The 25,580-nt window shown below is 40.7% G+C and overlaps 1 protein-coding gene across 7 annotated transcripts in view; it reads left to right on the top strand.

Moving 5' to 3' along the window:
• Positions 1–25,580, top strand: part of Nlrc4 (NLR family CARD domain containing 4) — a 50,028-nt gene that overhangs the window by 12,462 nt on the left and 11,986 nt on the right. The window contains exons 2-9 of one of the 7 annotated variants that reach the window (XR_012439654.1): positions 92–210; positions 3,180–3,440; positions 4,266–6,260; positions 11,531–11,623; positions 13,652–13,822; positions 16,354–16,446; positions 17,651–17,818; positions 21,396–21,567. Coding sequence is in view for 6 of the 7 variants with exons in the window: in XM_074049455.1 (XP_073905556.1) it covers position 210; positions 3,180–3,440; positions 4,266–6,260; positions 11,531–11,623; positions 13,652–13,822; positions 16,354–16,446; positions 17,651–17,818 (2,782 nt within the window). In the remaining variant the exon portion in view is untranslated. The remainder of the gene's footprint in view (positions 1–91; positions 211–3,179; positions 3,441–4,265; positions 6,261–11,530; positions 11,624–13,651; positions 13,823–16,353; positions 16,447–17,650; positions 17,819–21,395; positions 21,568–25,580) is intronic. The other 6 variants (XM_074049456.1, XM_074049455.1, XM_074049457.1 and 3 more) reach the window with 6 other exon arrangements.

Below are 25,580 nucleotides of genomic sequence, written 5' to 3'. Positions count from 1 at the left end.
CATAAAAAATAAAAAACAACAGGCATTAACTAGAAAATAGCTCCAGTCCTCCTACCTAATCATTTCTGTTTCTTTTTTGTTCATTTTATAGGATGAAGAGTAGCATTACAGAAAGAAGAGGACAATACTGGGAATATCTTTGACATGTCCATTTGGAAACAATTTCTTCTCCTGAGATATAGCAAGGTGGAAAGCTTTTATTCAGAACGAGTAAGAATATTATAAATAATATCTGTCTAGCTATATAGTATGCTACCAAATATTGATGATATTGAATGGCAAAACAATCCATGCCTTCCTCTGATTACTTATCTGTGGAAGTCTCAATAAGTAGTTTTTGTTTTGGGAATTAATTTACAAATATTGCAGCCTGTGATTAAAAAAAAGAGCAGACCATACCTAGGGTAGGACTTATTGACTGGATTTATATTCAAACTGTTGGCTCCCTGCCATGATCTATTTAGCTGTATCACTCCAACCAGATAGCAGAAAACTACATGCATCAAGATTCTTGTGAAGGACTGGGGATGTAGCTCAGTGGTTGAGTGTTTGACTAGCATGTAGCATGCATGAGGCTCTGGGTTCAATCCCCAGTACTACCACCACCACCACCAAAAAAAGGATCATTGTGAAAAGATTATATGGATATAAGTAGCACCCAAAATTAGCTCTTTCCATTTTAATAACAGGGTGTAGACCTGTGCTATATAATGTAATAGCCAGTAGCTGCCTGTGGCTATTAACTGTTAGTTTGAAAAAAATTAAAATTTAATGTAAAATTCAGTTGGGTGTTAGTCACCTTAGTCACATTTCAAGTGCTCAGTAGCTCCCTATAGTTAATGGCTCCAACATTGGACAGCTGAATGTGGTCATCTCAGTGAGCTCTACTATAAAGTGCCCATCTAGACGGTTATTCTGAAAAGAATGAATAATAATTGAATGAATGAGAAACACTGTTTTTTCTTATTTGATTAGAAAAGAGTGGGACGGTCCTCATTCATGAGATATACCATGATTAATAACAATACCTCTAATGCCAGGTGTTGGGGGCTCAAGTCTGTAATCCTAGCTATTCAGGAGGCAAAGATCAGGAAGATCAAGGTTCAAAGTCAGCCCAGGCAAATAGTTCGCAAGACCCTATCTCAAAAAAAAAACCATCACAAAAAGGGCTGGTGGAGTGTCTCAAGGTGAAGGCCCTGAATTCAGAACTCAGTACCACAAAAAAAAAAAAAAAGAATGCCTTTTTGCTATATAGCATTGGTTAATAATGCTTTATATTTAACTATATTATATATAACATGGTTAACAATAACTGTAACTTACAGTTATATAGCGTGGAGCTATACTGTGGTTAGTCCTAAGAATAGCATATCATTTAGAATATCTTATAACATATATGTTATATAGTATATTTTTCAAACTAAAAAAATTTTATATGTGACTTATGTGACTTTTTAAATATTATGAGTGCTTCAGATACTCAGAAAGTTCTGGTGTCTTAATTTTGTAGTTGAGGGTATATAGTCTCAGAAAGGCTGTTTTTGTGCTGGGCGTTGGTGGCTCACACCTGTAATCCTAGATACTCAGGAGGCAGAGATCAGGGGATCCGAGGTTCGAAGCCAGCCTGGGCAAATAAGGGCTGGCAGAGTGGCCCAAGGTAAAGCCCCTGTACTGCCAAAAAAAGAAAGAAAGAAAGAGAGAAAAGCTGGTCTTGTGAACATGCATGAACCTCTAGGCCTTTCTGAGATAACATGTCTTCCACTGTGAAATAAAGATCATGACTAGACACAGACTTAGGAAGGAGGCCTAAGGAGGATGCAGAAGCCAAGTGCACAGATGAGACACCAGAGGGAGAAAGATGGGACTCCCCTACAGACATGTATACAGGATGGGCAACAGCCCAGCTGAGGCCAGAAGTAGATATCTGTGATGGTGAGAAAGGGAGGCTGGAGTGGGATCCTGGGGGCTGGGGTGCCTGATAGTGCATTTTATTTTATTTTATTTTTATAGCAAAGTTTATCAGGAAAGGGATACAGTTTCAAAAGACTAAGAGCAGTCATCTCTAGAGAGGGTGAGAATGACCCTGATGGTGCATTTTAGACCAGAGAGGACTTGGAGCTTTGGGGAGAATCATCTTCACTCTCCAATAAATCAAGAAAGGTTTGAAAAGCAGGAGCATCCCAGCACAGAAAGAAAACTAGCACAGACTGTCTGAGAGTAAAAATCCAGGGAGGTGCTTCTCTGAGCTGTTGTTGACACAGCGTGGCAAGTGCCTGAGTATAGTTTGGTCTGCATCTGAGAGTTAAATCTTGCAGAGCCACACACAAAAATGTCACAGATTTGCCAGAGATCAGGAGAACAGAAGAGAGGGCTCAGACAGGATACAGTCCAATATTTTACAGTGATACTTTTCAGAAAAGACTGTAGAGTATGAGAGATAAACCATGCTATTCCTTTGAATTGTGACAATAGAACAACAACTAAAAATTGCAGGTAACATGTCTTGAGCTACTACTTTGTGCGAGATACCATGCATGAATTCTCCTAACTTGGTAAATTAAATTCCATTCTCAAGCCCATCCCACGGATGAGGAATCAGCGTGGTGTTCTGGAACTTGTTCTTACTGTTCTGTGAATTCTGATGGCTGAATTCCCAGGATTGTTATCAGCCGGCTGACATATGTTATTAGCTTAAAATTGGCCATGGAGGAAATACTGAATCAGTTATAGGGATGGGTAAATGGTACAAATTAGATCCACTGTCCCCAGAGGGCCAGCTGTTACACACTTGGTAGCACATCACTGAAATAGGTTCAAAGAGGTTTAGTGACTTGCCAAGGCTGCCCAGATGGTAGTAATCAGCAGATACCCGGCCATTTCATTACTTAAAAGTCCGCAGTTTTAAACCCGTGATCTCACTGAGAACTCTTCTATCGGGGACAAGATCACTCACTTTGTCACCAAAGTAAAACCATCTTGCTCACCAGGAACACTGGGCTCAAGGACGAAGAGTTGTGCAGAGCTTTCATGGGGGCCTGAAAGTCAAGCCTTTGATATCTCCATAACTTAAGATGGGCCCAAAGGGGGGAAAATGCAGTGCCCCGGTGCTCTGGTCGCAAATGCTGAGATGCATATTTTACATAAGTAAATAAATGTGTATATTTCCCCCATCTCCTCAGTGAATTTCATCAAGGAAAATAGTCGAGTCCTCATTCAAAGGATGGGCATGACCGTTACTAAGCAAATCGTGGATGATCTGTTTGCATGGAATGTCCTGAACTGTGAGGAGGCAAGCATCATTTGCTGTGAGAGGGTGGAGCAGGACGCCGCGAGAGGGGTCATTCACATGATCCTCAAGAAGGGCTCTGAGGCCTGCAACCTCTTCCTCCAATCCCTTGAAAAGCGGAGCTATGCTGTCTACCAGGCCTTAAATGGACAGAGTAAGTAGCAGTTAGCTTGCATCTGTTTCTCCAAATAGAATAAGCCATGAAGAAACCCCCATGATAGAGTCTCAGCTTTCCTCATCATCCCATCACCTGGCAGTGGGCTCTATTCATGCTAAGGTAAGGAGAAGCGCTCAGCAGATCACTCGATGGTGAAGCCAAATAATTAACACCCCAGGGCTACAGAATAAATGACTTAGTATTGTCTCTCTTCAAAGTATAACTGGAGTGCTAGGCATGGTGGTACACACCTATAATCCTAGCACTCTGGAGGCAGACGCAGAAGGATGGTGAGATTGAGACCCTGTCTCCAAAAAAAAAAAAAAGTATAATGGGACCATAAATACACTTGAATCAACATTCCTTAAACTACTGACTACCTCCTCCATGATCCAAGCACCAAGGGAAAAAGCCTGAGTGGCTCAGGGAGAATGAGCCTGCTTTTCATGAACTGGTAATTTAGTTTTAATATTTGAAGTTAATAAATTATACCACGACAGATCTTAGCCACGGTAAAGGCTTAATCTACTGAAAGTTACCCCTTACCGTGATTCACGCTCTTTAACCCATACACAGGCTCCTCCCTCTCCCAATGGGCTGCTGTAAGAGTTGAAGGTGAAAAGGGAAGGCAGAAGTGGGAGGAGGGGAAGGTGCCAGGGAGAAGCAGGAGGAGATAGGTGGAGCCCTTCATGCTGCTCAGAACTGGGGAAAGACATCAAGGCTCCTCCAGGAGATTGTCCACACTCCTCCTCATCCTTCTGCACCCTAGGCTTTGAGGACATGCTGAGTCCTGTCCTCTCTAAGTCACCTCTTCTCTTGTAGGTCTTTTTCATCAGATATCAGAAGGAGACTTAGACAGTTTGGCTCAAGAATTGAAGGACTTATACCACAGCCCCTCTTTTCTGAACTTCTTTCCCCTGGGAGAAGACATTGACATTATTTTTAACTTGAAAAGCACCTTCACAGAACCTGTCCTGTGGAGGAAGGACCACCACCATCACCGGGTAGAGCAGCTGACCCTGAGCAGTCTGCTGGGTAATCTCCAGAGTCCTTGCATCATTGAAGGGGAGTCAGGCAAGGGCAAGTCCACCCTGCTACAGAGAGTCGCCATGCTCTGGGCCTCCAGGAAGTGTGGGGCTCTGACCAAGTTCAAATTTGTTTTCTTTCTCCGTTTAAGCCGGGCCCAGGGTGGACTCTTTGAAACACTGTGCGATCAGCTCCTGGATGTACCTGACACGATCAGGAAACAAAGCTTCATGGCCATGCTGCTGAAGCTACGGCAAGGGGTTCTTTTCCTCCTTGATGGCTACAATGAGTTCAAGCCCCAGAACTGTCCAGAAATCGAAGCCCTGATCAAAGAAAACCACCGCTTCAAGAACATGGTCATTGTCACCACTACCACTGATTGTCTCAGGCACCTCAGGCAGTTTGGTGCCCTGACTGCTGAGGTGGGAGATATGACAGAGGACAGTGCCCAGGCTCTCATCCGGGAAGTGCTGATCAAGGAACATGCTGAAGGCTTGCTGCTCCAGATTCAGAAATCCAGGTGCTTAAGGAATCTGATGAAGACCCCTCTCTTTGTGGTCATCACCTGTGCAATTCAGATGGGTGAAAGGAAGTTCCACTCTCACACACAAACCACGCTGTTCCGTACCTTCTATGACCTGCTGATCCATAAAAACAAGCACAAACACAGAGGCATGACTGCAAGTGACTTCACCCAGAGCCTAGACCACTGTGGAGACCTGGCTCTGGAGGGAGTCTTCTCCCACAGGTTTGATTTCGAGCCAGAGGATGTGTGCAGAGTGAATGAGGATGTCCTGCTGACAACTGGACTCCTCTGTAAATACACAGCTCAAAGGTTCAAGCCTAAGTATAAATTCTTTCATAAAGCATTCCAAGAGTACACCGCAGGACGAAGGCTCAGCAGCTTATTGATGTCCTGTGAGCCAGAAGAGGTGACCAAGGGCAGTGGTTACTTGCAGAAAATGGTTTCCATTTCAGACATCACATCCCTGTACAGCAACCTGCTCCTGTACACTTGTGGGTCGTCTGCAGAAGCCACCAGGGCTGTCATGAGGCACCTAGCAGCAGTGTACCAACATGGCAGCCTGCTAGGGCTTTCCATGAGCAAGAGGCCTCTGTGGAGGCAGCAATCCATACAGAGTGTGAAAAACACCACCGAGCAAGAGTCTCTGAAAGCCATCAACATCAACTCCTTCGTAGAGTGTGGCATCAATTTGTTCCATGAGAGTTTATCCAAATCCTCCCTGAGCCAAGAATTTGAAGCTTTCTTTCGAGGTAAAAGTTTATACATCAACTCAGAGAACATCCCAGATTATTTATTTGACTTCTTTGAACACTTACCTAATTGTGCCAGTGCTCTGGACTTCATTAAACTGGACTTCTATGGGGGAACGCCAGCCTCCCAGGCCAAGTCCACAGAAGATTGGGCCACAGTCCCCAGGGAAGAGACCTTGAAAACCTACATTCCCAGCCGAGCTGTGTCTTTGTTCTTCAACTGGAAGCAGGAGTTCAAGATTCTGGAGGTCACCCTCCGGGATTTCAGCAAGTTGAATAAACAAGATATTAAATACCTAGGAAAGATATTCAGTTCTGCTGCCAGCCTCAGGCTGTCTGTCAAGAGAAGTGCTGGTGTGGCTGGCAGTCTCAGCTCGGTCCTCAGCACCTGTAAGCACATTCAGTCCCTCCTGCTGGAAACCAGTCCCCTCACCCTGGAGGATGAGCGGCACATCACATCTGTGACAAACCTGACAACACTGAGCATTCATGACCTGCAGACTCAACGGCTACCAGGTATGTACATACCTGTAGTTTTGAGTTGTAATCGAGCCTGGCTAGAGACTGTGGAAATATTAGATATCAAATAGTTTTAACTTTTCTCATAGTTTCTACAGGGTATCAGGACTTGGAAGGGAGGTGGGAGAGCTGAGGAAGGAGGTCTGTGTAGGGGAAGGATTGATAGATTGGGAGGCCCAAGGAAAGATTCCAGAGCTAAAGCTGATAGTCTGATTGATATACATATATATAAAATATATGTAATAAAATATTATATAGCATACAATGTATCATAAACTATATTTGTTATATAGCATATAGTTATTATGTGGTATAAAATATAATTATTAAATACATAAACATATATTATTTTAAAATATGCATATAAAGTAGGTAAAGCTTGACTTCCCTTATCATCATCTCCATGTCAATTTGACACCCACTGTTTCCCTGCCAAATGTACCCTGTCCCTCTTGTAAGTCCCGGAGGAAATTCAGCCTGTAAATTAATTGCAAGCTGGAATGAGTGGCTAATTATCTTACTCAATTATCATTGGGAAACTGAAGCCCATTCTTCTCTCAAGTGCTGTTTCTTTAGAATAAAGATTTGGGGTGCGATTGACAGTGCATGCCTGTAACTTAACCACCTAGCAGGTGGAGGTAGGAAAATCATGGTTTGAGGCCAGCATGGGCAAAGTTAACCCAATACCCTACTTGAAAAATAAACTACAGCAAAAGGGTTGGAGGCACATGGTTCAAATGGTAGGGCACCTGCCTAGCAAGCTGAGGCCCTGAGTTCAAATTCCAGTACCACAAAGAAAATATGGGGACGTTTAACATGAAGAAAGTTCAAACTTCAGGCACAGATATGTGGAGGGTAATGCTTCTTGGTAGTCTTTCCCAGATTCCAAATAACACTGGAGGTGTCTACCCTGCCTGTGTAGACTGGGCCTGTTGCCTGGAGCAGGCCTGCTCTGCAGTGTGAAGCTGTGGGTAGCAGGAACCTTATTCCCTCAACTATACCAATCTGGGGTTGGTTTGGGGTTGTTTTTCGGCCATGAGCAATTCCTCATCCAGCACTACCTCACTTGCTACCTACAGAGAATTTTCCATGATGTTAAGAACCTAGGATCTTTCATACAGATTGTCTTTGCAGGCTGGTGGTATGGCTCAAATGGTAAGAGCACCTGCCTTGCAAGCGTGAGGCCCTGAGTTTAAACTCCAGTGCTGAAAAAAAAAAAAAAAAGAGCTGATCATCTTTGCAACCTTCTACTCAATACAGAGATCTTTCTAGTATAATCTTAATGAATAGTTTGCTTTAGTTATTTTTCAGTAGGGTCTCATGTTTTTGCCTGGGTAGGCCTGTACCATAATTCTCCTAACTATGCCTCTCTTACAGCTGAGAATCAAATCCATGACCCTGAGTTCAAAATCCAGTACAGCAAAAACAAAAAACAAAACGCATGTCTTTTTCAAGTGTTCATGGAGAGACCATATTCTAGATAATAAAAGAAGTCCTGATAAAATTGTATGTATATTTTTGGTGGGACTTGGGTTTGAACTCAGAGCTTCTCACTTGCAAAGCAGGCACTCTATGTCTTGAGCCACACCTCCAGTCCATTTTGCTCTGGTTATTTTGGAGATGGGGGTCTCTTGAACAATTTGCCCAGGCTGGCCTCAGCAATAATCCTCCCAATCTCAACCTCCCAAGTAGCTAGGATTACTGGTGTGAGCCACTGGCACCCAAGTGCCTTTTGAATTCTTTAATGAACATCAGATAGTTTACACACTCTGGTCCAAGTTTCCATTTATGACAAGTGCAATAGATGAAATCTCTCTTGGAAGAAATCTTGATATTAAAGAGAAAATGTAATTTCTTTTTTTTGTGTGGAGAATCAAACTCATGGCCTTGTGCATGCTAAGCAAGCACTCTACCACTGAGCTACATCCCAGCCCTAAATTGTAAATTTTTAAGATTTGTGACTTATTGTTGATAAACAGACACATAATTTTTAAAAAGAAACAAGCTGAACAAGGGCAGTTCCAGCTGTCCTCTCTTTGCTGAAGCATTCTTGGAAAATTAAAGGGATTTTATGGTTCCCCAGGAATATGTTTTCTCAGCCTGTCTTATACTTTCTTTAACCTAAAACTGTTTTCTCAAAGGGCCCCTGAATGGCATGAATGATAAATGTCATGTCACTCTCAAATTGGCCCTTTTGATCTGGGAATTATATACATTTAATTGACCCACAGAATTTTACTACATGAACCATAATTAAAATACCAAAAAGGGACAGGGAGGTAAAGTTTTCACTAGAAGTAGCACACAGTGGGAATGTAACTCAATGGTAGAGCGCTTGATTAGCATATGCAAGGCCCTGGGTTCTATCCCTAGCACCACACACACAGACACAGACAGACAGACAGACAGACACACACACACACACACACACACACACTCACACAAAGTAGGATAGGTAGGGTGTGGAGCCAAGTGGGATTATGTGTTTTGTCCAAAGATTGCAGAAGTGATTCATGCAAACCTGGCTGGTTGTTACCTACTGAGGCTGTGAACATGCACTCTCCAGATTGTACAATTTTCAAGAAAAATGACAAATCCATATTTTCATGTGATTTTTCCCAATTTCAAAATGCTGGCAATTCCTCCACAGGGGGGTGGTTGTAGCTAAAAGACAGGGGCAGCCCCCACCCAGCAAAAACAATTAAAAAAATAAAAGACGGGCAGGAAAGAGACTTCATCATAAATCCTTTTATAATTTGGACCATGTGAATATGTTACCTCCCAAATACATTAAATTTTAAAAACTAAAAGCAAAATACTGGCATACATATATTGAAATTTTATAATAGACCCCATAAATACTTACAATTCCTGTGTTAATTTAAAAATATATTAATATATTTAAATGTATTAATAATTTTTAAATATTTAAAAATCATGTAGGCCAAATTTAGCACATAGTTGATTACTTTGCAAGACTGGTATAAAAGAATAGCTGCCCCTGGGCATGTGTCCCTTCCCCAAATTGACATCTAATGCCCAATGTGATGGTAGTAGGAGGTTGGGGGCTTGGGGAAGTGATTATGTCACAATGGTGGATAAACAAGATAAAAAGAGGCTCCTGTTTCTTTTTACCTGCTTTTTTTTTGTTTGTTTTTTAGTTGATTGACACATAATACTTGGTTTATGAGGAATAATGCCATGCTTGATTCATGTTTACATTTGTCAGTGACCAAATTAGGAAAATTAACATATTTATCACCTTAGGTTTATTGTTTACATGTGCAAATTCCTCTCTTCTAACTATTTTGCAATATATAATACTTTATGATTAATTCTATTTACCTTGCTGTGCCATTGACACCCACAACTTACTCCTCTTATTGACTAAGATGTTGTATTCATTGATCAACTTCTCTCCCTCCCCACTGCTCTCTATTTTCCCTGGTCTCCAGTAACCACTATTCTGCTTTCAACTTCTATGAGAAAGTAGATTTCTTGTAGGCAGTAAAAAGTTAAATTGTGCTTTTTTTTTTTTTTTTTTTTTTTAAGTGCTGGGGATTGAGCCCAAGACCTTGAGTGCTACTACCCAGTCCTTGCTTTTATTTTTGCTTTTGGGATAGGGTCTTGTTAACTTTGCCCAGTCTGGCTTCAAACTCATGATCCTCCTGTTTCTGCCTCCTGAGTAGATGAGATGAGAGGCATGTGTCACCATGCTGGCCTAAGTTGTGCTTTTTTAGCCCATCTGACAATCTCTGCCTTTTAATGGCATGTTTAGGTCATTTAAATTTAATACACAGAGATGTGTTTAAATCTACCAACTTGTTATTTTCTTTCTAATGGTCCCATCTGTTGTTTCCTTATTCCTCTGTTTTTGGTGGGGAACAGAACTGAGGTTTGAACTCAGGGTCTCATGCTTGCTAGGCAAGCATCTACCACTTGACCCATGTCCCCAGTCCTTTTATTTAGTTTGTTTTTTAGATAAGGTCTTAGGCTATTTGAAATAGCAGCAAAATTTTGTTTTGTTTCTAGGCTGGTGGTGTGGTTCTGCTTCCCTAGTAGATGAAATTACAGGTGTGAGCCATCATCACACCTGGCCTACAAATTCTTTTTCTTTTTTTTAGGTACTGAGGTTTGAAACTCAGGGCCTTATGCTTGCTATGTAGGTACTCTACTACTTGATCCATGCCTCCAGCCCTCTACAAATTCTTTTTTTTTTTTCTTTTAGTACCAGGGTTTGAACACATAGCATTATGCTTGCTAGACCGGCACTCTACCACTTGAGCCACTCCACCAGCCCTTTTTTGTGATTTTTTTTTTTTTTTGAGAGAGGGCCTCACAAACTAATTGGCCAGGCTGGCTTTGAACTGTGACCCTCCTGATCTCTGTCCCCAAGAAGCTAGGCTTACAGGCGTGAGCCACCAGACCTGGCCAAATTCTTAATAAGACTCTTCAGCTTTCCAATTCTATCTTAGGCAAGTTTTGTTAGTTTTTGATTTTCAAGGACTTGGGCCATTTCATATGTATGATCAGTTTTATGTGTGTAGGCTTGTTCCTATTATCCTCTAGTTGTCCTTTGAACGCCTGCACTGTCTGAGGTGATATCCCCTCTTTCATTTCTGATATTGGTAATTTGTATCTCCTCTTTTTCCTTTGTCAGTCTTGCTAAAAACATGTCAATTTTACTGATCTTTTCAAACATCCAGATTTTTACTTTATTGGATATTTTTTGCTGTTTATCCTCTGTAATTTTATTGATTTCTATCTTTTTACTATTTCCTTCTTTCTCACACTGGGTTTATTTTGCTCTCCTTTCAGTAGTGTCTTAAGTAGTAAGCCTAAGTTTCTGACTTGAGACCTTTCCTTCTTTCTAATTACAAACATTCAAGCTATAAACCTCCATCTAAGCACTGTATTTCTATATTTTCCCAAATATTTCTAATTTCTCTTGAGCATTCCTCTTTGACCCATGATTATTTGGAGTTGTGTGGTTTAATTTGCAAATGTCTACAGAGTTACCTGTTGCCTTTTTATTACTGATATCTCATCTAATTCCATTACATTTGGACAACATGTTTATAGCTAAGCGCCATGTCCATTTCTGACCAAAAATTACATTTTTGTGTTAATCACATGAACATTTCTTGCCCTTGGTGATAACTAAAATCTTCTGATTGGTAATGGAAATGATAGTTTTATTAGGTAACATAGTAAATAATTAATAGCAAGTGTCAGATAAACACTATTCAAACTTTTTTCTTTTGCAGGTGGTCTGACTGATGGCTTGGGTAATTTGAAGAATCTTGTGAAACTCATCCTGGATAACATTAAGATGAACGAGGAAGATGCTATAAAGCTAGGTCAGGTTTTGTCTTCTCTAATATTTTTATTAACATAAGTATGAGAGTAAGAATAGTTAGCTTACAACTTTTTGGCCGTGGCTGCATCTATGCAAGGCCAGGCTGTTTTTGTGCACATGTAACTGCCTCAGTTTCCCTGGACACTTTTCCACTCCCATTACAATCCTTCAGCTCCATTTTTTTTCAATTGCATACTAGAGTGTCACCCCTAGAGAAAAGGCCATGACATGTTTTAATTTCCCTCTCCCTGATGATTGGCTGTGTTTGTATTTAAATCATTGAAACAATATATAAATGTTTATATTGTTGTTTCATGTTAAATAAAAATTCATAAGTGAAATGAGATGCAGGAAATGTGGATCAAGAAATTTGCAGGTACTTGAGTTTGCCACAAGAGCCAGGTCTCCAGGACAGGGTTCCTGTTGAAGCAGCTTTTCCTCAAGGTTCTGGCTTTTATGTTTCATTATTTTTTTTCCTGCCTGAGCCCTCAGTACAATGTTCCTCTGTTCCTTTAGCCTTGTTCCTCTTCACTCTGCTTCCTGCCAAAAGACAACCCTATCCTATAACAAAAAGATGGCTGACCTCTTTTTCCTTATATAGGCTGGATGAGAATATGCAAATTAATTCAGCATTTAATGAACACATACTGCATACCTGTGAATTACACAAAATATTGGAGATGGAAGGAGCCTGAGAGCATCTACTTCAACTCATTTCACTTTATAGAAAACTCACTGGGCCTATTGACTTGCCCAAGGTCTCAGCAGTTGGTAGAAAAGGGCCTAAAGTACCTCTCTCTAGAACAGTCTGGTTCTGCTGCTTTTTTTCTTGCAGTGCTGGAGATACAAAATCTCTACCACTGAGCTACATCGTCAGCCCTGGCTGTGCTACTAAGGAATAAAAATCTGAACTTGAACAAATCAGTATATTTACATTAGTAATAATCTATTAGGTATTAAAGAGTTACTATGTAATAGGTTAGACACTATACCAGGTACTTTCCCATACTTTATCTCACTGAGCCCTCACAACAGCCCTAGTAGGTAGGTATAATGACCCCACAAGCCACAGCTGGAAGGTTGACTCACTTGCCCAAGTTTACACAATTACTGAATAGGGAATCCAGAAGTCAGAATAACTACAAAGCTCCTGTTCACACCTCCAAGCAATACATAATCCACAGCGATAATTAACATTTACCAAGGGTTTACCATGTGCCAGGGACATTGTTTCATATATTTCTTTCTTCTAGGCTACAATACCATCAAGATAAGGAACTATTTTGATCACATGGTTACACATGCTGTGTCAGATGTGGTCTTCCCTGTAAGGCATCAGCTAGCCTCCAACAAGCAGTGCTCTTTGAGGCTATAGACAGTGGCACTGGGGGCCTGCTGCCCCTCTGAACTCATCTTTAACCAGTCTAAGATTTTTGAGGGGTGAAAGAGAAAGTTTTTGAAGGGTTAACAAGAGAGTGGTCCCAGAAGATGTTATTCATGAGAAGAGTTGTGGTAAGAGTACACACTAATACCTATTAAAATAACTACACAACCAGGCAGCGGTCGCTCATGACTATAATCCTAGAAGGCAGAGATCAGGATGTGGTTTGAAGCCAGCCCAGGCAAATAAACAGTTCATGAGAAACTATCTCGAAAATACCTAACATTAGAAAGGGCTGGCGGAGGGCTCAAGTGGTAAGAGCACTTGTCTAATGAGCATGAGGTCCTAAGTTCAAACCCCAGTACTGCAAAAAAAGGAAAACATACACTCACACGCATTTATCATAGTTTTTCTCATGTTGTCACAAGAATGACCTCCTCATCAGTGACTTCTGAATGGTCTAGGAAATTGGAAATTAAGTTTAAAGGAAAAACAACTCTTTTTGACTCTTTGTAACCTGGGATCTCTACAGGAAGCGCATAGAAGGTTCTAAGCACAATTATTTTTTGCTTTCTTCTAGTCCATTTATCTATGTTTAAATAGAATTAATTTGGTTATCTAGCATATCTCTTTTCAATCTTTTTGCAGCGGAAGGTCTGGCAAACCTGAAGAAGATGTGTCTATTTCATTTGACGCACTTGTCTAACATTGGGGAGGGAATGGATTACATAGTTAAGTCTCTGTCAGGGGAACCCTGTGACCTTCAAGATCTCCAATTAGTCTCCTGCTGCCTGACAGCAAATTCCGTGAAAACCTTAGGTAACTACTGTGTCCGTTGACTGGATAAGAATGTTGAATCAGTTTAGGTGACAGTTTGAGGCTAATGTACACCAATCCTCTCAAGTGGAAATTTAATTTTAAGAGAAACTGGAAGAGATAATAAAGATGTCTAAATAATATCTAGCCTAGCCAGCTTTTTTTTTTTTTTTTTTGTGGAGTTTGAACTCAGGGCCTTATGCTTGCCAGGCAGACACTTTACCACTTGAGCATTCCACCAGCTCTTTAGCCAGCTTTTAATGAGCTTTCTCCATGAATGGAATGAAAATTAATAAATAATAGGAGAGACTTACAGAATAGTTGTACATGTTATAACTTTAAGAGAAGGTGAAGAGGAAGTAAATATGAAATTTCTTTTGAAAAAAAAATTGCTTGAGATTTGCCACACTTCCCATCATGTAATTATTGCCTACTAAATATTTGGATATATAGATAAATGATTGAGAAACAGAGAGAGGAGGTTCTCCTTAATGTTCTCAGATTCTTATCCATTGCTATATTAAGATGGAGTTAATAGGTGTGCTATAGTAAGATGGAGTTAAGATGTATGTGGCTTAAGTTGTAGAGAGCTTGCTTAGCATGCATAGGGCCCTGAGTTTACTGTCCAGTCTCACCAAAAAAAAAAAAGTGAAGTTAATATAACAATTGAGTCTTTTGAGTTCTCAAAGAATATGCATATTATTTATAGAGAAACCTTTGCTTATTTCTGGATAAACTCTTCAATTCAGGTATGTTTTAAAATTTAGATTTTGGAAAACAGATGAGATAACCCTTTTTAAACCAGACTATAAAACTGACAGAAGTCTGTAAAGATTACCAAGAAAGCATTTGTATATTATTATTATATTTACAGTTAAAGAAACTCAAGGTTGAAAAAGGCTAGACAAATGCTGAGGACGTAAGAAAGATGAAAACACTCTGTCATTTCTCTGCTTACCACTAGGAAAAGACAGGCTTAGAAATGGAATAGCAAACGTATAAATTCATGATATCCTTGTCTAATTTTTTTTAAAGGAGACTTTTCTAATTAGTCTTTTTAAAATTTTTATTAGCATTCTAATTAGTCTAATTAATCTTCAGCTACATTAAGCAAACATGGTAAAAATATGAAGTGAAAAAAAGAACTAAGCTTTTCTTAGCTAGAGTGATATTATATGATTCTTTGCATGCAAAACAGTTTTCTGGATTTTTTTTTACTTTAACATATTTATGTCTTTGCCATTAAAACATATCCCTTGTAGAAAGTACAGAGTTGAGCTATGTGCTAGTGGCTCACACTTGTAATCCTAGCTATCTGGGAGGCTGAGATTGAGAGGATTGTGATTTGAGGCCAGTCTGGACAAATATTTTTCAAGACCCCATCTCCAAAATACCAGAGCAAAATGGACTGGAGGTGTGGTCAAGTGGTAGAGTGGCCTGTTTTGTAAGCATGAAGACCTGAGCTCAAACCCCAGTCCCTTCCCCCTCCTTCTCCCTCCCCCCAAAAAGAAAAGAAAGTACAGAGTTGGCTTTGCTTTTTAAACAAACACCAGTTCTGATTATCTCTGCTTTTTTTTTTTTTTTTTTTTTGGTTTTTTGGTGGTACTGAAGTTTGAACTCAGGGTCTCATGTTTACTAGGCAGGCACTCTTACCACCTGAGCCACTCTGCCATCCCTTTTTTTGTGATGTGTTTTTTCAAGATAGGGTCTCATAAACTATTTTCCCAGGGCTGTCTTCAAACTGTAATCCTCCTAATCACCGCCTCCTGAGTAGCTGGGATTACAGGCATGAGTCACCAGCACCTGGTTTAATCTTACCTTTTAATTGGAATGTTTAGCACATTTACATTTAATGTACTTATTAATATGGCTGGATTTGCATCTGCCATTATACTATTCATTTTCTTTTTTCTCATCCATGTTTTTAAAACTTTTCTAAGTTTCTATTATTGACATTACAACTATGACATAAATAAAATCATCTAAGCCAAGGACACGAGTTGTACTCAAAGAACAACTCGTGTCCTTTTTGCTCCTCAGTTTCTCCTCGATGGCTAAGTTAATTTTAAAACAAGAAGCAATGGCACAGTTTATCTCATCCAGCCACCTCATTCTGTAAATGAAGATACTGAGGCTTAGGGACACCAAGTGACTTTCTCTGGTGACATAACAATTATTTCCCATGCTGCATTTGGCTGTATGTGACTTGGAACTTATAATCAGAACATAGGACCAGGAAATATCTGCCATTTGGTCATAGTCATGGGATTTGGGATAACACCTCTCCAGCTACCTTTGAGAAATAATTAAGTTGATCAAATCAAATAATTACTTCTATTACCATCAGCAAAGAAGACAAGGACTAGAATTCTTCTAAGGACATTTAAAAAATGCACATATGGGATTGGGACCATGGCTTAAGTGGTAGAGAGTCATAGCAAGTATGAGGCCCTGAGTTCAAACTCCAGTACGACAAAAAAAAATGCATATATGGTTGCCTGAATATCTTTTCATTTTGGATTATATTTTTTCAGCTCAGAATCTTCACAATTTGGCCAAACTGAGAATTCTTGATTTATCTGAAAATTACCTGGAAAAGGATGGAAATACAGCTCTACACAAACTGAGTAAGAATGACAACTCATCTCCAATCACAGACTCAAATGTGTGTGCTGGGAAGTTAGGAAAACACAGCCTGAGCCCCAAGGTCTTTCGTATCCCGTGTGCCTCACTGGATTTGCCTTCCTTAGGAAAATCCTTTAGCCCTTTCTTAAGGAATATAAGTCTTCTGAGTCACTGGTTTGCATGTCCTCCTTCTCTTGAGGCTTCTCCTCATTGCCTCCTTCCAGGAACCTAATTGGATGTTCAAGACAAGTGTGCTTAAAGAAGATAAGCTGGGTGCTGGTGGCTTAGCTACTCAGGAGGACTGCAGTTTCAAGCTAGCCCCGAGCAAATAGCTCACGAAACCCTATCTAAAAAAAAAAAAACCATCATAAAAAAGGGCTAGTGGAGTGGCTCAAGGTGTAGACCCTGAGTTCAAACCTTAGTAACACACACAAAAAAATTAGCGATGAGATTTTAAAAAAATGTACAGTGGGATTTATTGTGATACTTCCATATATATGTATATATGTGTATATGTATATATGTATATATGCTGTATTTTGATTATATTTACCCCTTATTTATTTTTTCTTATCCCTTTCCCCCCATTTTTGTAATACTGGGGTTTGAACTCAGGGCTTCACATTTGCAAGGCAGGTGCTTTACCACTTGAGCCCCACCTCTAGTCCCCTTCTCCCCTTTTCTAGTAATAGGATTTTTATGGTATGATAGTGATATGTAATTATGATTAAAAAAAAGAACGGCTATACATCTGGAATTTGCTTCAGAATAATATCAACTTTGCCCACCATTTGCTGTTTGTTGAACATTGGGTTATTAGTACATATAGTTTCATTGTACTATAAAATGTATGCGTTTGAGTGTTTCCCCTAAAAATAACTAAAAAATTTCTGAATGCCAGTGGCTCACACCTGTAATCCTAGTTCCTCAGGAGGCAGAGATCAGGAGGATCACGATTTAAAGCCAGCCTGGGCATATAGTTCGCGAGATCCTATCTTGAAAAAAACCATCACAAAAAAAGGTGGGGGTGTGGCTGGTGGAGTGACTCAAGGTGGAGGCTCTGAAACCAAGTAGATTCTGATGGCAGCTTGAGTAGGCTATAGAGCTGCCAAGCATAAAGCTCACTGCACACCCCTAACCCTGCACCTCTTCAGGCTTCATCGATTTTGGGAAAGTCTGCTTCCTGAATTGCTCTGTTTCTTCAAGTCCACAGACTGAACATCCTGGAAGAGCTAACTGCACTCATGCTGCCTTGGTGCTGGGATGTGCAAGTCAACCTGACCAGCCTGTTGGAGCAACTGGAGGGGCCCTCACAGCTTTTCAAGCTTGGGCTGAAAAACTGGAGACTCACAGACACAGAGATAAGAATTTTAGGTAGATGTACACAAACACAGGCAGAGAAGCTTGGACTCCAAAGTTCTTAAATAAGCTTAATTTATTTTGCCCCTTTATTTTGCCTCCTCTTTAAAAAAATGATTTTTCTTTAACTGGGGTTTGAAGTCAGGGCTTCATGCTTGCAAAGCAAGTGTGTGCTTGAGTCACTCCTCCAGTCCATTTTTCTTTGCTTATTTTTAAGATGGGGTTTCAAGAACTATTTGCCCAGGCTGCCCTTGAACAGTAATCCTCCTGATCTCAGCCTCCCAAGTAACTAGGATTTATAGATGTGAGCCACTGGTGCCCAGTTAAAAAAAAACTAAATATGTTTAAACACGTTAAAAACTAAGATGATTTAAAACAGTGGCCTTCTCCCTAGTCCTGCCAAAAAAATTTAAATAACTGGACTTCTTTCAGGTTTTCAAGCATGTTACTTACAGAATTAAAGGAAAACCATTAAAAAAAAAGGAAAACCATTCATAGTATCTGACAAAATATATTATTAATTGTCTTCCCAGGCCCTCCAATCTCAGGAGTATTTTTAAGTCACTTACAGATATTTGAAACATGCAAAGATATATTCAAATATATATAAATGGATTCCACCAGCCTGAAGCAGTTGATGAGAGTCCTCATGATCTGGCTTAATTATGAAATTTATCTATAACAAGTCACCTCAAAAGGTAATGGCTTAGGGCTGGAGGCATGGCTCGAGAGGTAGAACGCTTGCCTAGCAAGTGCAAAGCCCTGGGTACAAACACCAGTATCACAAAAAAGAAAAAAATGACTTAAAACAATAATGATTACCTGACAGTTTCTGTGGGTCAGGAGTTTGGGTGTTGGCTATGTAGGCAATTCTGGCCGAGGCCCCCTCATGAAAAGCAGGCTAGAAGATGGCAGGGGCCACTGGAGGACCTGCTGCCAAGGTGGCTCCTGATGTAGTTAGCAGGTTAATGCTGGCTGTTGGCTGAAGGTCCCTCGTCATTAGACCTCTTCACAGGCTGTCAGAGTGTCCTCACAGTGTGCCACCCCATTTCTCCCAGAACAAGGAATCTAAACAGTTGGAAGCTGTTATGTCTTTTATAGCCTAGGAAGTCATCCTGCGATTTCCTGTTGGTTACAGAGATCAACCCTTTCCAGTGTGGGAGGAGATAAGCGCAAGGGGTTAGGATCACTGGGGCCATCTTAGAAGCTACTGTACTACCTAAAGCAAAGGATTGCTGAATACAGCCTTGAATGCCTTCATTCCCTTTCAGCTTATCTAGTACGTGTTTAGTTTATGTAACATAAAACTTACCATTCTAACCATTTTATTTTTTATTTTTGGCAGTACTGGGATATGAACTCAGGGCTTTGCACTTGCCAGGCAGGTGCTCTACCACATGAACCAAGCCTCCAGCCCCCATTTTAACCGTTTTAAATGTGTCATTTAGTACATTCCCACTATTGGGCAACCACTGCTACCATCAATCTCTACAACTTTTTGTTTTGTGCCATAAATCATTAACTCCACCTGCTCCTCTTTTTCAACTCTCTCCTGGAGATGCTCACCTCTCTAAATCCTTAGGCTGCCCAAGGGTTTTGCCTTCCCTAATGATGCTTTAAGTTCTGGATCTTTCTTTCTCTTAATTTCTAACTTCACTTCTATCTTGCCTACCCACATCCTCAGTCCATCAGGTCATATTATTCTGGGTATCATTCTTTCAGGCCCTTCCTCTATTCTGCATGATGTTGGAGACAGGTGGCTTCCGTGACAGACTTATTAGCTAGCTATAAGTAATCCCTCTCAATTAGCCTCATCCCATAAGTGAGTTGGAAAGGATGTGTCTTTTCAGGGAGGCCCTTGGAGATGTATAAATTTAGAATTTATGTGGGGGAGGCATTTTTAGCTTAGGGGGTATTTTAGCATCTCTCAAATCTGTAAGTAGGCAGCTGTCTACTTTACTCATTCCTGAGTCTGGCCACAGAGACCAGGGAAGGAGAGGGTATGTTTAGTAAGAATCATGCAAGGCAATAATTCACCATTTGACTTGAACTGCCTAGTACCATATTATAGCCTCCATTTGTAAATAAGGGGAAAAAGCATAACAGAAGGCAGCTGATTCATCTAGAAATTTAGCTATAATGCTATGCTCTAAAATGCAAGTTAAAAATGGAATGAAAACCAATAACTCAATACTAGCAATTAATTTGTTCTTAAAGATTTTTAATTTTTGGTGGAATTATCATTATACCCCTAAAAAAGGTGACTATTTTTATTCCTGGGTTATAAAGATGTTTAGACACACACAGATTGTCAGGTAAAAGCATGGACAAGGGTAGGAGACAGAAGAAGAAGAGGTGAGGACATGTGCTTGCTGGTACTGCTCCCCTCCGGTTATTTCCTCTGCCTCCCCCAGAAGTGACTAGCTGTCTGTCAGGGCTTGAGGCACAAGCTGGAAGGTGAGAGCCCAGTGCTTCTGCCTTTGGTCTAGCCAAGCGTTGGGACTGCTGTCCTCCTAGCCCCTCTAGAGGCTGCATGTCTATTAAGCGTTCACCTGGCCGCCCCTTCCACTGATAGGTGTGTGACCTGCAGAAACTTCAACTCTGAACCTCAGTGTGCTCATCTACCAAGTGAGGCTGAGTGTCATTTCTACTGTGTGAGCAGGTACTGTGCTAGTCAGAAGCTGAATCAATGCTTATGAAGTAAGAAGTTAACCACTGACCCATTTGTACATGCTCTTACCATTATCCTTGTAGACTTCAAGGGGCAACCAGACATTAAGGGAAAGAAGCTTTAGGGAAAAAAAAAAGCTTCCTCTGCTTCCACAATGAAGTACCGTGTGTTTAGCTTTGATGTCTGAGACATCCGCTATGGAGCTTCAGCTTACTGTCCTGCCCACCTTCACCTCATGTCACCCCCACACATGGCTCCACATGGGCTCTCTCATGTTCTCCAAATACATCTTTTTGTATAATATGTCCATCACCTTCTATACTCCCTCCCCTCTCCCTCCCTCCCTTCCTTCCTAATTGGCTGTCCTAGGGTTTGAACTCAAAGCCTTATGCTTGCTAGGCAGCTCTATCACTTCAGTCACTCTGCCAGCCCTGCTTTGTGTCGGATATTTTTGAGATAGGGTCTCCTGAACTATTTGCCTGGGGCTGGCTTTGAACCGCTATTCTGATCTCTGCCTCCTGAGTAGCTAGGATTATAGACATGAGCCACGGCGCTGGCTCTTGCATGCTCTTTTATAGGAGGGTATACCCTGCATCTTGGAGAAAACAACTGCTTTAATCCATACCCTGCCTAGGATGCCAGCCTAGGTCCAGGACTTTTGTTTCCATGGTCACCTCTGGCTCTGTTTCTGCTCCTGTGGGTCTTTCAACCTGTGTCATGTTGCCTCCTGCAGTGGCTCCCCTCCCTCTTCTCCAAGTGATGAAGATGTAGGGACCGTCACTTGTCCCTAATTTCTACAAGAGTCCCCAGTATACATATGGGTGTAGTAAACCTACTGAGTAAACGTTTAGGGGTGGCATTGTATGATAGTTCTGAGTAACTAATATCTTAATTAATGTTGACCCTTCCCCTTTCCCAAAGAGAAGCCTATTTCTGCCAACCTGGACTCCAGTGCCTGTCAACAGCCTTGTTATCTTGCCATTTCTATCTCTAAAACCCTCCAGCAATTGTGAGAAGATTCCTTTCATTCTTCTACCACTGGGCCCTACAAACAGCAGGGATAAAAGGTTTATTCCCCACCAAAACAGACAAGGTTTGTTTTGTTTTGTACTTTTTTGGTATATGTGGTGTTGGGAATCAAACCCAGAGCCTTAAGCATGCTAGGCAAGTGCTCTACCACTGGGCTATAACCTGTGTTTTGTAGTTCTTAATGACATATGATGTACCCACAAAAGAGTGCACAAAAGTACACAATAGGTGAATTCTCAAAAGAATATACCCGTGACTAGCACCCAGATCAAGAGACAGATGTTCAGCCCTATCACTCCATCCTCTCCAAGGGTAACCACTATCCTGACTCAAAGCATAGTAGCTTAGTCGTAGATGTTTATATACTTGGAATCATATGGTATATGCTCTTTTGTGTGGGTTTCCTTGTATAACATGACGAGTGTGAGATCCATCCATGTTACTGCATGTAGTCACAGTTCATTCTCTTTGTTGTAACTTTTCTGTGTGGTATAACCAATCTTCTCATTCTCCTGCTAACAGACATTTGAATAATATCTAGATGGAAAAGTATGTTGTGGGGCTGGGAGGTGGCTCAGTGGAAGGAGGGTGCTTGCCCAACATGTGTGAGGCCTGGGATTCAACCTTCAGTACCATTGGTGGGAGTCAGGGGAGCAGGAGGAAAAAAGGAAAGAAAACGGAAGCTAGAACATTTGGATGCACTTCTGTGAGAGTTATACCATGGTGGAATCTGAATTATAGGTAAAAATATGTTCTGCTTTAGTAAATATGCCAGTTTTCCAATGTCTTTGACTCTAATACAAGTTTTGAAAGTCTTTTTTTTATTACACACAGACAACACTGTGTTTGTTACAATACTTACCATGTGAATGTAGAGAATGTATTCATAGTTCTATGTGCCCACCAGGCTGTGAGCTCTTTGAGAACAGGCCTGCACCATTTGACTTGATAGAGTACATATCCCTTGCGATGCTTGATAAATACATGCTGTATCAAAAAAATTCGAGTTGGATGGTGGTTCACACCTGTAACGCGGCGACACAGGAGGCAGGTAGGGAGACTAGTTTGGGGCCAGTGTAGGCAAAAGTTAGCAGAGACCCTATCTCAGACACAAAGCGGGCATGGTAGGATGCTGCTGTGGTCTCAGATTCTGAGGAGGGAGGCAGAGAACGATCATGGCCCATTGCTAGCTGGGACGAAGTTGAGACCCTATGTGAAAAACAGACTTAAAAAGAAAAAAGACTGGGGGTGTGGCTCACATAGTAGAGCATTTGCCTAGCAAGTCAGGCCCTGAGTTAAAACCCCAGGACCAGGGAAAAAATTAATTACTTATAAAATGATGTGAGTTCCACAATTTGCCCTGAGATATAAGCTCATCTATTTGTGGTTCTTAGACCCTCAGCCTTTGCTACAGTAAGTGCTGTTTTCTTATATATAAAACATATTTGTATGATTTGACCACTTCTTTTACAATATTCAGACCAACCAACTGTTCACATGGAGAGCCTCTATCTTTAATCTCCTGGCTTGGGTCCACAATATCTCTCCCAGATCATATGTGGCTTGGGGATTCCCACCCCATTTACTGAGGACAAGCACGATGGGTGACACCCAATACACCTTGAGATGGGATAATGAGATGCAGACTGGTAACAGAAGATGCAGGACTATGAAATAAATGCTATATAAGAAGAGTGGAGAAGGAATATGTTATGAAGTGGGCAGTATATAATGAGAAACAGGGTGAGATGCTTTGAAGGCATAGTGAATATTTTAAGGAAAGAACTTTTAAAAATTTTGTGTGTGTGTGTGTGTGTGTGTGTGTGCGCATGCGTATGTGTGTGACATTGGGGTTTGAACTCAGGGCTTTGAGCTTGCAAAATAGGCACTCTAATTCTTAAGACACACCTCCAGTCCATCTTGCTTTGGTTATTTTGGAGATGGGGTCTTGTGAACTGTTTGTCTGAGCTGGCCTTGAACCACAATCCTCCCAAATCTCAGCTTTCCAAGTAGCTAGAATTATATCTGTGAGCCACTGGTGCTCGGCAAGAAAAGAACATTTTTATCAAAGGTTTTAGCTACTTCTTGGTCCTTATTAAAACCTGACTTTCCCCTGCAGTCCTCATTACTAGTCACTCTTCAATCTCATTTTCATGGCTCTTAGAGTCCAAAGGCAAGGTCTTGTTCTCCTTGATTCTTACGGTCCTTTTAGTCTATTCTTCTTCATTTTCTCTTTCTTTTTATTAACATATATTAATTGTACAAGGGTTTCATTGTGATATTTGCATACATGCATATAAAGTGCTTTGATCACATTTGCCCCTCTATCACTTCAGCCCACTTTTTCTGACCTCATTTAAAGCTGTTTCTTCTGTGAGGTTTAAGCCATTTGGCCAGGCCACCTCTGGCCCTTTTTATTACAATCAACTATGAAATTTTGCCACCTCTTCTTACTCACTGAAGACTCTGGTAAGTTCTTCCAGAACTCCTGGCCCTCTAACTCTTCTTATCATTTCAGAAGATGTTACTTCTCACTTGAAACTCTTAAACCCACACACTGTACCTTCCCCTTCAATGACCTTTGCCTCCGCTCTCCTGAACCCATGAGCATGGAATGACCAGACTACTAGGATAATTCACTTACAATTGTTCTAGCACCGAGACATTAAATTCAGATATCCCACTCTCAAACAACAATCTCCTGTATTTCCATTGTACCTACTCAGTGACTCTCAATTACTAGGCCTCTGACTTTCTCAGGACATCCAGCCCCCTTCTTTGTTGACTTCCCTTTCCACCAAGTTTAGGTTCTGTCCTCCATCCTTGCAAGCATTCTTGTCTCAACAGCTGAAACTGTCATGGTTCATAGTAGCACAAGACAACTTAGGCAATGACAATCAGTGAAGAATATGTGTGTTGGATGTAACAGTCAAATGAAGAGTATAATTAATGAGAGATGGAATCTGTAATAAAAGAAAGACTACCTAATGAGATGCAGGAAGAAACTGAAGTATAAAATGAAATGCAGTAGATGGGGTGCACTTTCCAGGCAAACCTCCAAGCCTGCATGGTCCTTAATTTGACCCTTTTTTGAACCTACACTCAGGCTACTGGGGGAAAAAAAAATCTCAATATTTGTCAGATAGATATAAGTTCATAGTGGCAAACTTCAATAAAAATGTTTAGACCACAGGGTAAGAAAACACTGTATGTCAAAACTTCTGGCATACAGAAAAAGCAGGGATTGAAGAAAATTCTCATGCCTTAAACACTTATGTTAAAAAAGAAGGAAGGCTAAAAATAAGTTAAAATTGTAATTTAAGAAGCCAGAAAAAGAACACAGTAAACCACAAGGTACTCAACAAAGGATATAAATCAATGCAACAGAAACGATGAATACAATAGAAAATATCAACAAAGCTTAGTTGACTCTTTAGATGCAGTAACAAAATAGATCAAATTTAGCAAGGCTGATCAAAAAAAATAGTGACATGGCTCAAATGGTAGAGCACCTGCTTTATGAGTGCCTACTCTATAAGCACAAAGCCCTGAGTTCAAAACCCCAGTACCCACAAAAAGAAAACAAAAATGATGACATAATTTCATTAATCAATATGGAGACATGTAAGAAAAAAATGGAGATATATTCATTGTGGTGCTTGATTTTATGTGTCAATGGGTTAGGTTATAGGACATACAGACACTTAGTAAAACACTGTATCTGGCTGTACCTTTGAGAGTGTTTCTGGAAGAAATTAGCATTTCAATCCATACACTGGGTAAAAGTAAAAAAGAATGACAAACTCCCAAACCAGAAGAGTAGTTACCTTGGGTCAGGAAGGAAGCAGGTGGGTAGACCAGGTGAAAATACCATGTAGGAGATCCAAGCTTTTGTTCACGTTCTTGTTCTCAGGCCAGGTGATGGATGAGTAGGTGAATTGAGGATCTGGTTCTGCTTAAAATAATGATAATCAGTTTTTCTGGACATTTCTAGCAATTTTCTGTGTTTCTGTATTCAATCTGCTCTGTGAAAACTACTTCAAACTTTATTTTGTTCAGTTTGCCAGCTCCCCCCTT

This window comes from Castor canadensis, chromosome 12 (genome assembly GCF_047511655.1).
Source record: "Castor canadensis chromosome 12, mCasCan1.hap1v2, whole genome shotgun sequence".
Classification (NCBI taxonomy): domain Eukaryota; kingdom Metazoa; phylum Chordata; class Mammalia; order Rodentia; family Castoridae; genus Castor; species Castor canadensis.
Note: the sequence above shows the minus strand (reverse complement) of the source record. Positions and strands in the feature narration are given on the sequence as shown.